The sequence below is a fragment of the Phyllobates terribilis genome, unplaced genomic scaffold (assembly GCF_046119375.1).
Source record: "Phyllobates terribilis strain yellow unplaced genomic scaffold, ASM4611937v1 Scaffold_12__6_contigs__length_324123572, whole genome shotgun sequence".
Lineage (NCBI taxonomy): Eukaryota > Metazoa > Chordata > Amphibia > Anura > Dendrobatidae > Phyllobates > Phyllobates terribilis.
The window spans coordinates 288,414,373-288,429,455 of record NW_027362772.1 but is presented as its reverse complement, the minus strand read 5'-3'; the positions used below and the strand labels follow the sequence as shown (position 1 = coordinate 288,429,455).

Genomic DNA, 15,083 nt, shown 5'->3' with positions numbered 1-15,083 from the left:
AAGAAAGAACCAAACACTCACGAGCAAACAATGCACAAATTCTGGTCCGCCAACCAAAGTGGTGAAACTTCCCAGCTGCTCGGCCAGAGCCAGGAGCACCTCGTCTTCATCGTATATGGTATCTAGGAAAGAAGAAGAAAAAATACTGAAAAGCTCTACATCATCAGCAGTCCAAACAAAAATAAAAAATACATGTCCGTCGTACAGGTCGGATTTATTGCAGACCAAATTGTTCTGATTTTTCAGGTTATCTGCAGCAGATTTGAGCTACTGAGCGCATTCACACATCATGTAATTGCCGGAAGCGGGGGGGGGGGGGACTAGTGTTACCAGAGGAGAGGTAGATAGCTGTTTCTTAGTTCTGCTGTGCAGGTGCAAACCTAGAATATGATGCAGTGTTATAGAAGGACTGCAGCTCCTTAATGTTTAGGCAGACATCTGAGAGGTCAGATCCCAAGTGATCATTAAGGCTGAGCAGCACTGCGACATCGGCCATAACGATTCCTGGAGTGCAAGTTGCGGATCTCTGGGCATAGGATATAGGGAGAGCAGCTACGTACTATATAATATACACCGTGAGTACAGCAGGATTTAGGATCCAGAGGGGACCCTAACAAGTCAGCAACACAGCAGGATACAGGGATAAATGGGACCATACACGTGTGGCTACACAGAGCTGGGGGTCCGCTCCAGACTGCTATGATAGCCGTACCACTATATACTTACCAGTGAGAAATGGGAGCAGCTCCGTCCTGGTCCTCTCCACCCCCAGAGCTAGCGCTATGGTGGACAACTTCTTGATGCTGTTGAGACGTAGCTGCAAAACAAGAAGAATAGGGCATTATTGTGGGGGCAGGGTACTGAGAAGACCACAGGGATGTAAAGCAGAGACACCGATAATAAAGCTTTTCCTCTATCAGAATTTTCTCACTGCAAACCAGAAAATTCCCACACAGCTCTGTCACCCGTAACGCCGGTCAATGGGGCCGATTTATCCAGTGTAATTTTTAGACAGTTCATGACAACTATAAAATGTGCTAGATGGCGTTTGTCTAGTTTTAAGGGGTTTTCCATTTTTAACAAAGTGGACGACAAACGATTTTAATAAAGTAAAAAACCCATATTGTACTCACCCTCCCCTGGCTTCCCACCACTGTGTTCTGGCTGCATTAGTGACATCACTTAGCTCTCTCTGCTGATGCGGTGACATCACCACTAGAGGCAGTCACTGAACACGGGGGCTCTGCTGATGCGGTGACATCACCACTAGAGGCGGTCACTGAACACGGGGGCTCTGCTGATGCGGTGACATCACCACTAGAGGCGGTCACTGAACACGGGGGGGCTCTGCTGATGCGGTGACATCACCACTAGAGGCGGTCACTGAACACGGGGGCTCTGCTGATGCGGTGACATCACCACTAGAGGCGGTCACTGAACACGAGGGCTCTGCTGATGCGGTGACATCACCACTAGAGGCGGTCACTGAACACGGGGGCTCTGCTGATGCGGTGACATCACCACTAGAGGCGGTCACTGAACACGGGGGGGCTCTGCTGATGCGGTGACATCACCACTAGAGGCGGTCACTGAACACGGGGGGGGGCTCTGCTGATGCGGTGACATCACCACTAGAGGCGGTCACTGAACACGGGGGGGCTCTGCTGATGCGGTGACATCACCACTAGAGGCGGTCACTGAACACGGGGGGGGCTCTGCTGATGCGGTGACATCACCACTAGAGGCGGTCACTGAACACGGGGGGGCTCTGCTGATGCAGTGACATCACCACTAGAGGCGGTCACTGAACACGGGGGGGCTCTGCTGATGCGGTGACATCACCACTAGAGGCGGTCACTGAACACGGGGGGGCTCTGCTGATGCGGTGACATCACCACTAGAGGCGGTCACTGAACACGGGGGGGGCTCTGCTGATGCGGTGACATCACCACTAGAGGCGGTCACTGAACACGGGGGGGGCTCTGCTGATGCGGTGACATCACCACTAGAGGCGGTCACTGAACACGGGGGGCTCTGCTGATGCGGTGACATCACCACTAGAGGCGGTCACTGAACACTCTGCTCTGCTAATGTAGAAGCTGTAGTTGTGTTTTGGCTGTGGTGGAGACGTCGCTAGAGACCAGAGCAGCACCTGGGGGAGTAATACCTAGCTTTCTTATTTTACTAGATTGCAATGATTTGGTGCCTGTGCTGACAAAATTAGAAAACCTGAGCTGGCTTACTTTGAGCCAGAAAATTTGCTTGAAAATATCTGCTTTTTTTCTTTTTTTGAGTACGCTGGCTGGAAGTATAGTCACGCCATCTTTCCAGTGAGGACATGCCCCTTTATTGGGCAAGGTGTAGAAACTGTCCAAAAACATGAATTTGGTGCAAGTTATACATTTTGGCACATTTAGCTTAATAAATCTTCATCCCAACATATCAGTAACTTAAAGGGTTAATTCCAACATTGCAAGTTTTCACTATTACCTATCCGCAGAATTGGGCTTCTGTGACAGCTGGGATCCCAAGAATATGGTCTGGAAATGCACGGCCACCGCTGCAGACAAAGGCGACAGCGCATTTCATGCCCCATTTTCGGGATCGGTGGGGTCCCAGCAGTCAGGCCACCACCATTCAGTAAGTTATCGCCTATATTGTGGATAGGTAACAGCTTGCAATGCTGGGAATAACCTTTTGAGCCATTACTGAGCCCACACATTGCAATCAGGGTTGCTCCAACTCCTCCACAGACCCCCAGTCATCACATTTGAGGCAGATTTACCACCTCCCAGGCGAGGATGAGTCTGATCCTGAATTTATCATGTCACTATCTGGCTCCAGGATCAGATCCCGCACCGTGGGCGTCACTGGCTCACACACAGTCATTATACAGGAACACTCCACAGATTGCAGCTATGACTACGGGATGACGTTACACCAGGATGGGCCATAATGGACACGTGCTAATGAGTATACACAGCTAGGGGGGAGGAACACGTGATCCATCAGTCTTTGATGATGGCGACTGAAATGGTCTTATATTAAGATGTACATTAAGCAAATCCGGACAGGCAGCATTATACAGCATTCCTTTCTAAAGACAGCGTGCCTGTGTGTAAATCTGTACACAATGTTTATAGCAGCGGGGCTCCTATACATTACTGAGGGCGGAGATCCTACTATCTGCTGACAAGTGCTCAGCTGAGCACTCCATCCTTTTAGCTCTGACCATTTTTTCTGGCCTCCATGAACGCTGTTGAGGAAAATATCAGGGCACATCTGACGAGCAAAAAAAAATAAAAAATCCAATTACAGCTCTGCAGAATAAAAGCCGCTATCTGACCGGCTGCAGTAAGTCACTGCTCCACTTTAAACTGCAATGTGCTGATATACAGACAGGGGGCGCTGTCAATATTGTCACCCAAACACAATCCACAGTTACTATACTGACGGACCACAGACACGAGATACAAGGTACACTTCTATAGAGTACGCCGGCGACTGTGGCACCACACAGATACACCTGACCACAAAGCAAACGCTACAGGATCTGGACACCTGCAGAGACATTTGTTTTTTCTCATGAATGCATTTATTTGACGTTAAAAATATATTTTTTTAATTGGATTTCAATAAAAGTATTGCACAGTTTGGCTTTCTGGTTCCCTGCACATTGTCAGTGCTCGTGACGGGGAGTTTGTAAGGAGCCATTGAGTTTCATTAACCTGTACACACATCATTTTAAAAAAGGATCCGTGTGTCTGCTCTGTGACTCGGAGAACGGCCTTTCTTATCCATTCAGAGGACCAGACTCGGCCATGGAAGTTTATGGGGATTTGTTAATAACAGAAGACTTCTTTTCCACCCATTTTTAACTGATCCATTGTCACGGACTAGTCACAGGTCTCCTGAACGCAACAGCTTCACAGACACATGAGGCTGTCAAGTTAAGGGCCAGAAAGTTGCAGACAGTCCGTACTCGGACCACGACGCATGGTCCACACCGCTGCCGTTAACCTGTGCATAGCCAGCCAGTACTTTGACAGATGTCCTCGATAAAGACCTCAAGCAAGTCGAAACGTTGGACACGATCTGTTCCTTATCCTTGATGCCAGATCTGATAATAAATCTGATTTTTGTTGCAAGCAGTAAAAATCTCTCATTTGTGTCAGTGCTGAGGTTCTCTACATTTGTGTCACGGGATCCCTATCCTATCGACCACGTTCATAGCAGAGTGACGGCTTCTTGTTATCTACATGGATGTGTGAATCTGACCTTAGAGAAAAAAAAACGACACAAATGTAGAACAGAGGCAATCTGGATAAAGATACATTTTTGATAGATGAAAAGTTGGAAGCCACATCAAAGTTCAGCTCAACTTTCATGTGGTCATATATCAGTACAGAGAATTTTAGAAATAGACAAAGTAAGGCTACATACAGGCTGTGCTTGTGCCCACTGTGTCAGGACATTATGTGCCGTACAGTGGACACCGTCAAGTTGGATGTAGAAATATCCGTCCAGCATAGGGACCCATTGAAAAAAAAAACATGTACTGCATGGTATACAGTACTTTTTTTTGCAGTAGCACAGTGGATAGTGAAGCAGACGGCTGCTCTTCCCTATAGAGTAAAACAAATGGTATACAGACACATTCTGGCCACACACAGGCAAGAAGACCTCACTTTTGGCTGCCTCCTGGTGTATGGGGGGATGATGGGACCGTTACAGTGTACGTCTGTAAAAGCTCCATACATATAGTGCAGACTAAGTTCACATAGCCAGTGTGGACTAAGCCTTACATACTCCTAGACAGAACAAGCTCACTGACAGGTCTCAGTCAACTCATTCTGCAGCCAGCAATGCGCAGGTAAACAACCTGTAAGGCTGCGTGCCCACGATCAGGAATAGTAGCGTTTTGGACGCAATGTATTTTCACTGCGTCCAAAACGTTGAGTTTTACAGTACAAGCACAATGGATGGGATTAATAGAAATCCTATGCCCACTGTGCTTCTTTTTAACGCTGCGTAAATGCACGTGTTTTCGAGCTGCAGCATGTCAATTTCTCTAAGGCCACGGCCCCACTATCAGTATTTCGTCAGTATTTTTTCTCAGGAGTGGGAGCCAAAACCAGGTGAGGAACAATCAGAGAAAAGGTATAATAGAAACAAGTCACCAATTCTGCATTTATCACCCACTCCTGGTTTTGGCTCCCACTCCTGAGAAAAAATACTGACTGAAAACTGACCAAATACTGATAGTGGGGCCATGGCCTTAAGGGAACACTCAGTCTTCTGTGCGGAATTTCCCCATAGACTTGCATTAGATGCAGTAAATCTGCAGTTAGAAAAAAAAGTTATAAAAAGGCATTTACACAGCATAAGCGCACCCAAAAAAATGCATTTAAACAGAAATAATTTTAAACAACATTTTTTGATAACCAGCCCAGGTAAAGCAGACAGCTGCGGGCTTATATTATCAGACTGGGAAAGTCCCTGGTTATTGGGCCCATCCCAGCCCAAAAATACCAGAGTGGAGCATCATTGGTATTCATGGCAGCTGTGATTTGTCAAGAATCACATCTACCATCAACCCCTGGGGTTAGTAATGGAGAAGTGTCTATCAGACATCACTAGCCCGGTAATTAAAAATAAAAAAACACACTTTCTTTTAATAAAAGACTCCTCCACACTAGCGCTCGTTATCCAATTCATTAAAAAAAAAAAAAAAAAAAAAAAACAACGTTCCCACGAAGCTCCTCCGATGTAATCCATGATCCTCGATGTCTCCGGTGTCTGTGAATAGCAGGAAAGTGAGAACAACTCTCATCAGAGCTCTCTTAATGAGAGCCAGTGGCTCTGATGAGAGTTGTCACCACTACCCGGCGCCTGTAATAGCAGCACTTTCCTGCTATTCACAGACACCGGAGACATTGAGGATTACATCGGAGGAGCTTCATGGGAATTAATTATTTTTTTTTTTTTAAAGAAAATGGAGAACGAGGGGAAGTGTGGGGGGAGTCTTTATTAAAATAGTGTTTTTGTCAGTTTTTTTCTCTTTTTACTTACTAGGTTAGTAATGGGGGTGTCTGACAGACGCCTCTCCATTACTAACTTTTGGTGTTGATACCAGCTGACATCAACCCCAAAAAATATTACCCCAATTGCCACCGCACCAGGGCAATCTGGAAGAGCCGAGCAAAGCTCCAGAAATGGTGCATCTAATGTGATGCGCCACTTCTGGAGCGGCTGTGGGCTGGTATTTTTTCAGGCCGAGAAAGGGCCAATAACCAGGAACCTTCCCAGCTTGATAATATAAGCCTGCAGCTGCCTGGTTTATCTTGGCTGGTTATCAAAAATAGGAGGATCCCACATAGGTTAATACAAGTATAGTAAACTACACAAGCACGGCACTAATTATATATCTTACGGATATCTACCCCATATATAGCTATCCAACATCTATTCATATCTTTCACATAGAGACAAAAACGCTGCAAATATGCATGGGTCAAAAGCGCAAGGAAAAACGCAAGTGAGCGGAGGATTAATGCGGAAATTCAGCTGCGTGAAAGCCTGAACAAACACTGATTGTGGGAATGTGCCCTAAAAGTCAAACGATGCAAACTTTTTTTTTAATCTAAAACAGCAAAAAATGATTTTGAGCCCAAAACACGAGCATTTGAAGCAAAAAAAAAATTGTCCCGGAAACGGTCCATAGGGGTGGCATGCTTCCAAATGTGTCCAAGACGTAATTTTGATTATACGAACATATTTATGGACCTCAGTATCAGCCGTGTTCTGAGATCACAGTTGATAGATGTTTAACCACTTCGCGCCAGAGCCTGTTTTTGCCTTCGTGACCGGGCCAATTTTTTCAATTCTGACCACTGTCACTTTATGAAGTAATTACTCTGGAACGCTTCAACGTATTCCCCTGATTCTGAGACTGTTTTTTCATGACATATTGTACTTCATGATAGTGGTAAAATTTCTTCCATATAACTTGCGTTTATTTGTGAAAAAATCGGAAATTTGGCGAAAATTTAGAAAATTTTGCAATTTTTAAACTTTGAATTTTCATGCCCTTAAATCAGAGAGCTGTCACACAAAATAGTTAATAAATAACATTTCCCACATGTCTACTTTACATCAGCACAATTTTGGAACCAAAATTTTTTTTTTGTTAGGGAGCTATAAGGGTTAAAAGTTGACCAGCGATTTCTCATTTTTCCAACAAAATTTACAAAAACATTTTTTTAGGGACCACATCATATTTGAAGTCACTTTGAGGGGTCTTTATGACAGAAAATACCCAAAAGTGACACCATTCTAAAAACTGCACCCCTCAAGGTGCTCAAAACCACATTCAAGAACTTTATTAACCCTTCAGGTGCTTCACAGGAATTTTTGGAATGTGGAAAAAAAAAATTAACATTTAACTTTTTTCACAAAAATGTTACTTTAGACCCAATTTTTTTTATTTTCACAGGGGTAACAGGAAAAAATGGACCCCAAATTTTTTTGTGCAATTTCTCTTGAGCGTGCTGATACCCCATATGTGGTGGAAAAACACTGTTTGGGCGCACTGCAGGGTTTGGAAGGGAAGGAGCGCCATTAGACTTTTTGAATGTAAAATTTGTCTGAATAATTAGCAGACGCCATGTTGCGTTTGGAGAGCTCCTGATGTGCCTAAACAGTGGAAACCCCCCACAAGTGCCACCATTTTGGAAACTAGACCCCTTAGGGAACTTATCTAGATGTGTGGTGAGCACCTTGAACCCCAAGGTGCTTCACAGAAGTTTATAATATTGAGCTGTAAAAATAAAATTTTCACATTTTTCCCACAAAACCGTTTTTCATCCCTTAATTTTGCATTATCATAAGGGTAATAGGATAAATTGCACCATGAAATTTGTTGTGCAATTTCTCCTGAACGCGCTGATACCCCATATGTGGAGGCAAATTACTGTTTGGGCGCACTGCAGGGTTTGGAAGGGAAGGAGCACCATTTGACTTTTTGAATGTAAAATTTGTTTGAATAATTAGCAGACGCCATGTCGCATTTGTGGAGCCCCTAATGTGACTAAACAGTGGAAACCCCCCACAAGTGCCACCATTTTGGAAACTAGACCCCTTAGGGAACTTATCTAGATGTGTGGTGAGCACCTTGCACCCCCAGCTGCTTCACAGAAGTTTATAATATTGAGCCGTGAAAATAAAATTTTCACATTTTTCCCATAAAAAATGTTTTTCATCCCCTAATTTTGCATTATCATAAGGATAACCGGAGAAATTGCACCATGAAATTTGTTGTACAATTTCTCCTGAGTACGCCGATACCCCATATGTGGGGGAAAAACACTGCTTTGGTGTACGGCAGGGTTCGGAAGAGAAAGGAGCGCTATGTTGGCTGGGATAGGCAGCAGACGCCATGTCACATTTGAAGAGTCGCTGACATGCTGAAACAGCAGAAACCCCCACAAATGACCCCATTTTGTAAACTACACCTCTCAAGGAATTCATCTAGGGAAGTAGTGAGCATTTTTTAATTTTTAAATTTATACCATTGGGCAGTGAAAAAATCATAATTATATTTTTACCACAAAAAAATGTTTTACCCTCAGATTTTACATTTTCACACAGGGCAATGGGTAAAAATGGTGCCGAAATGTGTCACACAATTTCTTCTAAAAGTGTCAATACCCCATATGTGGCTGTATCGTACCGCTTAGCCATACGGTGAGATCTGGGGGGGACGGAGTGCTATTTGACAATTGGAGAACAAATTATTGTAGAATAGGCATTTGGATTTGGGAGCACAAAATTTTCTGAATTTCTTTTGGGGGGCAAGGGTCATTTTGCTTTTCCAGAGCCTTTCTGCTACCAGTAACTTGGAAGTCCCTTATATTTTTAACAGATGACGGACCTGAGTGGGGACTAGCTTTTTTTGAGGACTGAGTTGAAGCTTTTATTGGGAACATTTTACGTAACATTTATCCGGCGCTCTAGGCTGAGCACTTACATCGGGGTTTCCATCTAAATTTCCAAGTGATGTAATTCAGATGAAACCCCTGCGGGATCCATTCACTGTAATGAGGCAGCAGAGTTACTCTGGACTCCGTCTGGCCTCTGTGTCCTTTTTTTCAGAAGTGCACAAAACTGTGGCCAACCGCACTTTTATGCACGCCTAAAACAAATGACACCGTGGGATCCCAGGCTAGACGGCGTCCACAGTGGCCTATATCTGTCTCATTACAGGGAATCTTCCGTCATGGGTTCCGGCTGAATCATGTATTTCAGAGATTTACACGGAAACTCTGGTGTAAGTGCTCAGCGCAGAGCGCAGGATAAATGTGGGCAGAGCCTTACTGGGATCTTTGGGGACATAATAAACAAATCAGTAGCAGGTGAAGAATTGGTTTTATTTATTTTTTACGCCGTTCCTAGTGTGATAACTGATTAGATTACTTTATTCTTCGGGTCGGTGTGATTACAGAGATACCAGATTGATATCGGGTTTTTATGACTGACAGCTGTCACACACTAAAAGACGCTTTTTTTGCAAAATCTAGTTTTTGCATCACCATATTTTGAGAGCTATAATTTTTCCATATTTCGGCCGACAGAGTCATGTGACGGCTTGTTTTTTGCGGGACGAGTTGACATTTTTATTGGTACCATTTTTGGGGACGTGACATTTTTTGATCGCTTTCTATTCCGTTTTTTGGGAGGTAAAATTAACAAAAACAAACAATTCAGGAATTGTTTTTTGAGGTTTTTTTTATGCCGTTCTGCGTGTGGTAAAAGTGATCAGGCAGCGTTATTCTTCGGGTCAGTACGTTTACAGCGATACTACACTTACTGTATTTTTTTTATGTTTTGGCGCTTTTATACAATAAAACTATTTTATAGAAAAAAATATTTTTTTTGCATTGCTTTATTCTGAGCGCTATAACTTTTTTATTTTTCGGCTGATGGAGCTGTATGGCGGCTTTTTTTTGCGTAACAAGATGACGTTTTCAGTGGTACCATTTTTATTTCTATTTTGTTTTTTGATCGCATTTTTTTCCACTTTTTGTTTGGCAATATGATGAAAAAGCATATTTTTTTGCTCCGTTTTTTATTTATTTTTATTACGGTGTGCACAGAAGGAGTTAATTAGTGTGACAGTTTTATAGCTCGGGTTGTTTCGGACGCGGCGATACCAAATATGTGTACTTTTTTTGGTTTTGTAAAAATATACAGATTTATTGGTTTAATATTTTATTTATTTATTTTTATTTATTTTGTGATTTTTTTATTAATAGTTTAAAAACTTTTTTTTTACTTTTTTTCACATTTTTTCTTAGTCCCTGTATGGGACATTAATTTTTATTTTTCTGATCTCTGATCTCATGTAATGTAATAGACATATATTACATTACATGAGATCTTCCCTGACTGTTTCAGTCAGAGTCTCCTGTCTGGCTACAGCTGCAGCTGAGCCAGACAGGACACCATATATGGCAGAGCTGGAGGCGGTCATGTGACCTCCAGCTGCCATAGCAACCCCAGGTCCTGGAAGGACTCGGAGGTCTTCGGAGAGGTAAGTTGACGACCCCCTCTCCTCCTGCTGTCTCCTATATGCCGCGATCACTATAGATCACAGCATATAGAAGACAGCTAAGGGTTAACATCACTGGGACCTGATCTAATCAGGTCCCGATGATGTTCCCTGTCAGAGCTAACGCTCTGCACCGGAATCGCAGCGCTTGCAGGACCCTGGGGGTCCTGAGCGCTGCGAGACCACCCACCGTTTTTAAACGTCGGCGCTGCACAGAGCCCGGCAAGCGCCGACGTTTATCTACAGTGGGCGGTCGGGAACCGGTTAAGACTGCCTCTGAGCAGACACGTTGCCTATTTACACATGGGCAAATAAATGGACACCTCATAGGGGCAAATAAATGGACACCTCATAGGGGCAAATAAATGGACACCTCATAGGGGCAAATAAATGGACACCTCATAGGGGCAAATAAATGGACACCTCATAGGGGCAAATAAATGGTCTACTTTTTTTTACTTGACACCACAGAGAGCTCCTGCATTTTTGCTTTTTTTTTATCCATCTGTATGGATAGATTTACTCTAGAGAAAAAAAAGTCAGAGTTACTGACGCTCTGCATGTCCAGCGTTGTTCTTGCTCTTTGTTGATTGGCTGCAGTGGTGATATGTGCTGTACTCGTGACATCGCTGGCGCAGTCCATCACTGGACTCAATGTCTCAAGCTGTCTGCACTGACATTACTGCTAGACTTAGTGATTGGCTGCAGCGGTCACGTGCTGTAATTGTGATTTCAAGGCTACAACCTGTCAACAAAGAACGGGAGCAGCTAATATTCTGATATGTTACCATTATAGAGCTACTTGAAAAAGACCCGCCTATCAAGTTCAACCAGAGGATATGAAGTGGGAATATGGGTTCGCCAGAGATACCTGTGGACTACACAGAATTACATAGCAGGGGGCATTCAGCCCCCAAGCAACATGCCGTGCACCCCTGTGCTAGAGAGGAGAGACTACCCGCTCCCTCACAACTTTTTATGCAAATTTCTGGAAATGCACCAAAATCCAGATAAGCATAAATAAACACCCATTATATGAAGCAGTTTCCACATGGATTGTGCTGCGCAAACTGCAGCAAAGCCACACGAGGACTAGCCCCTTGGATTAGCAGACCTATGGCGGCTCCAAATACAAATCAGCCTCAGATTTCTGCATCAGAGTCTACTGCAAACACACAGGGGTATTCTCACCTCATACATTTATAGCACATCCCCAGGAAATGCCACAAATGTATGGTAAGAGGGTCCCACCAATGGGACATGAATCAATCTCCAGCACAGGGCCTTGCTATGTGCAGCCGCCAGTGGAGAGGTGGACAGACTTCCAATGCAAAGGAATGGACATGTGCACAGGAAGCCCGGCCTCCCCTCCATTGACAGAGGCGTGCATGAGGGTCCCATTCTTGACCACCAACAGATCTCATATCCATCATACAGTTATGACTACAAGCTGCAAATACTCTATTAAAAAACAAAACACTGCTTGGCCAGAGCAGGGTGTGTTGCATCCGCGTAGCCCAGTCTATATCATGTCTAGTAACATGGTAGGGAGGGTGTTTACTGTATAATTACAGGGGCTGTTCACTTCTGGACAACCCCTTATTAATGGCTCCAGGCTGGTGCATAAAGTAAAATAAAACTATAATCAAGTAAAAGAAAGCCGGCACTCCGTCCTTATAGAGAAAACGCAGTGTTTATTATAACTTTATTCCACACGAGCCACAGAACACCGATTCTCAGCCACCTGACGCAGATGTTTGAGGACCTGTGATCCCTGGCTTTAGCACCTATGGAATAACGTTACAATAAACGTGGAGCTTTCGCAGGTAGGACGGAGTGACGGCTTTTCTCTGACTTGACTATACTGATACGATGCCGAGCTCCCTGGATGACGCCATTACACGTGTGGTGAGCTGCTGGTTTTCTTGTGCTAAATAAAACTATTCCAACCCATTGGACCAGTGCCGCTGCTCCACTCCCAGCCCTGCATTCCCTGCTGGTCTCCTGACAAACAATTATGAAAGACTGACCGTCATTTCCAAACAGAGAACAGGTGTGTACAGGTGCGTACTAAGAGTAGTAACCTCCATATATAACAAATAAAAGTTGCACCCTGTAGCGCTATAGCATGCAAACATGAAATATATGAGATTGGCATTGCATTACTGCTCTAGATAATAGGAAAAAAGAAAATACTAAGTTCATAAACTGGCCAATTCATGCATGCCCAGTAGCCACGACAAGGCAATCTCTTTGCTGGGAACCTAACCTAATGTGATTCCTCTCCTGGGCGGTTTTATTCACAGCTTGGTCCCACCTGCCCATATAAATGTAGGCTATCAGCCTAGCAGAGGAATCACACTAGATTGGGTTCCCAGCAAAGAAGATCACCTTGTCATGGCTGCTGGAAATGCACGAATTGGCCAATTTATGCACTAAATATCTTCATTTTAATCTATTTTCTAGAGCAGTAATGCAATTCCAATTTCATATATTTCATGTTTGCATGCTATAGCGCTACAGAGTGCAACTTTGTTAGTTATTGACATAAACAATGTCACTTGACCGCTGCAGCCAATCAGTGGCCACTGATCAGATGCATCCTTAACGGTTTTTGTCCCAAGAGGTAGAAATAGTCTTCTGTTTAGACAAAGGCTTGAGGGCGGCAGTCCATCAGCGGCCGCTGTACCCTGGGGGGGGCGCACACGCATTCAGGAGCCCCTGCATATACTGGTGTCATCTTTAGGTAATAAACAGTTTACTTTTCTTGAAGTGTTTCATACAACTTTTCCTAATACATATATTAGTGGTAGTTACATGTCTTGACACTTGATTGCTCTGTTGCAGAGTAGGGCATTGGATTAGGAGTTATATTTATATTCCACCATCCTTCATGTGATATATTGCATATACATTTGCTCATGCTCTTGTCTTGTGGGTCCCTGTTTTTCCCTCACGTGTGTATACTCCCCTCTTCCTCTACCTTCATTTTTCTAATAATTTTTTTTTCCAATTTTGGCCAATACCTGGGACTGTTAATCGTCATTCTTTTCTGTCTCTTTCATGAATCCTTTAATGACTATTTGTCCCATACCTAATCACAAGTCCTAGTGTAGCAATAGCACGTCGGACATGTTATAATAGCATCTGATTTATCTAATGCGCATTGTATGTTGGACACGCTACTTCTTTCCATGAGTAATTCCTGGGGCCATTGAGCAGTAGTGGACAACCCTTACTTCAGTCAGTGGCCGGAAGCGCCACGTAAAATCTTTAAAGAAATTGTCCACTACTTGGGACAACTCCTTGTCATCCCGATAAAATAAAAAAGCTTATACTCACCTCCAGGACCGCGAGTGCTGACTCTGCTGGAACGGATTGGCTTTTATATTTTATCGGGGCCAAACATTTCGATCAAGAAGGGGTTGTCCTAGTAGTGGACGACCCTTTAAAGCAGGGACTTGCCCCGCAACACTCGTCACCTTGCCAAAAATCACCGATTACTAGAAATGAGCAAATCAGATGGTGGAAAATTCAATTTAGCCTCTAACTTTACGCAAAAAAACCCGATTCTTTCCAAATCCGATTTTTTTTGGTGACTGGCTCTAGGCCGGATTGGAGGAGCGGGCGGGGGCTCTGGGGCTGGGGCAGGAGACGGCGATCACACGATGACTAGGACGTTTTTTAACCCTATGTTTCGGGGGCAGGAGACCAACCACCACATACAATGGTCAGATGTGCTCGTCCTTAGACGCTGCGATCGTGGAGGGTGTCCGGTGGCGATTACGCTCCTAGGTGCCATGGGCGAGGCGCCATCACTGGTCGTCCTGGTAACCGTCACTCTGCTTTTCCTGATCCTGAGTGGCAGCCATAGAGGGGGGTCACCCAGCTCTTCAGGGACACATAACACTATCACTGAGGAGAGTCACGTACAGACACAGGCTCCTGTCACGGCAGGATGGCCGCTCTCAGGCCGCCGCCGCCTCAGTGGCCGCTCCTCACCTGCACGTCCTCGTTCCTCAGCTCGTCTATCAGCACGGCGATAGGATACAAAGAGTCATCTCCGTCGGCTCCTGCCATCTTGACACCGGCTGCGGCTTAGTCTTCCTCGCCCACTCTCGGCCTACTTCCGCTCTGGAACGGGAGCGGAGCGCCGAGCACCGGAAGTGACGACAGGCTGCGGCTGTAAAAGCCACGCCCCCTCGCCCAGGCTGTAACGCGCAGGCGCACGAGCTACCAGGACGCCTTGTATTACGTAGTCATCTCTTAGTTTGGTCCTCGCTCACCGTAGTATCTGCAGGAAGCCTCGTGTTGTGACTACTGCGGCAGAGAGGATGCTTGTGTGATTGGGCAAATATAGGAAAACTACTGCCAAGGCAACCAAAGATAGGGAAGCAACCAGTCAGAGAGCAGCTTTTATTTTTTTAAAACGCTGGAAAAAATATCAGCTGCACTGTGATTGGTTGCATAAAGA

General features: G+C 44.6%; 1 protein-coding gene across 1 annotated transcript in view; it reads right to left on the bottom strand.

The window, feature by feature from the left end:
• PPP2R1B (protein phosphatase 2 scaffold subunit Abeta) overlaps positions 1-14,816 on the bottom strand; it is a 32,620-nt gene extending 17,804 nt beyond the window's left edge. Inside the window, exons 1-3 of the mRNA XM_073657135.1 lie at positions 14,612-14,816; positions 727-817; positions 22-122 (exon numbers count right to left, since the gene is read on the bottom strand). Of these exons, the coding sequence (XP_073513236.1) occupies positions 22-122; positions 727-817; positions 14,612-14,689 (270 nt within the window). The 5' untranslated portion in view covers positions 14,690-14,816. The remainder of the gene's footprint in view (positions 1-21; positions 123-726; positions 818-14,611) is intronic.
• Between the last annotated feature and the right edge of the window lie 267 nt (positions 14,817-15,083).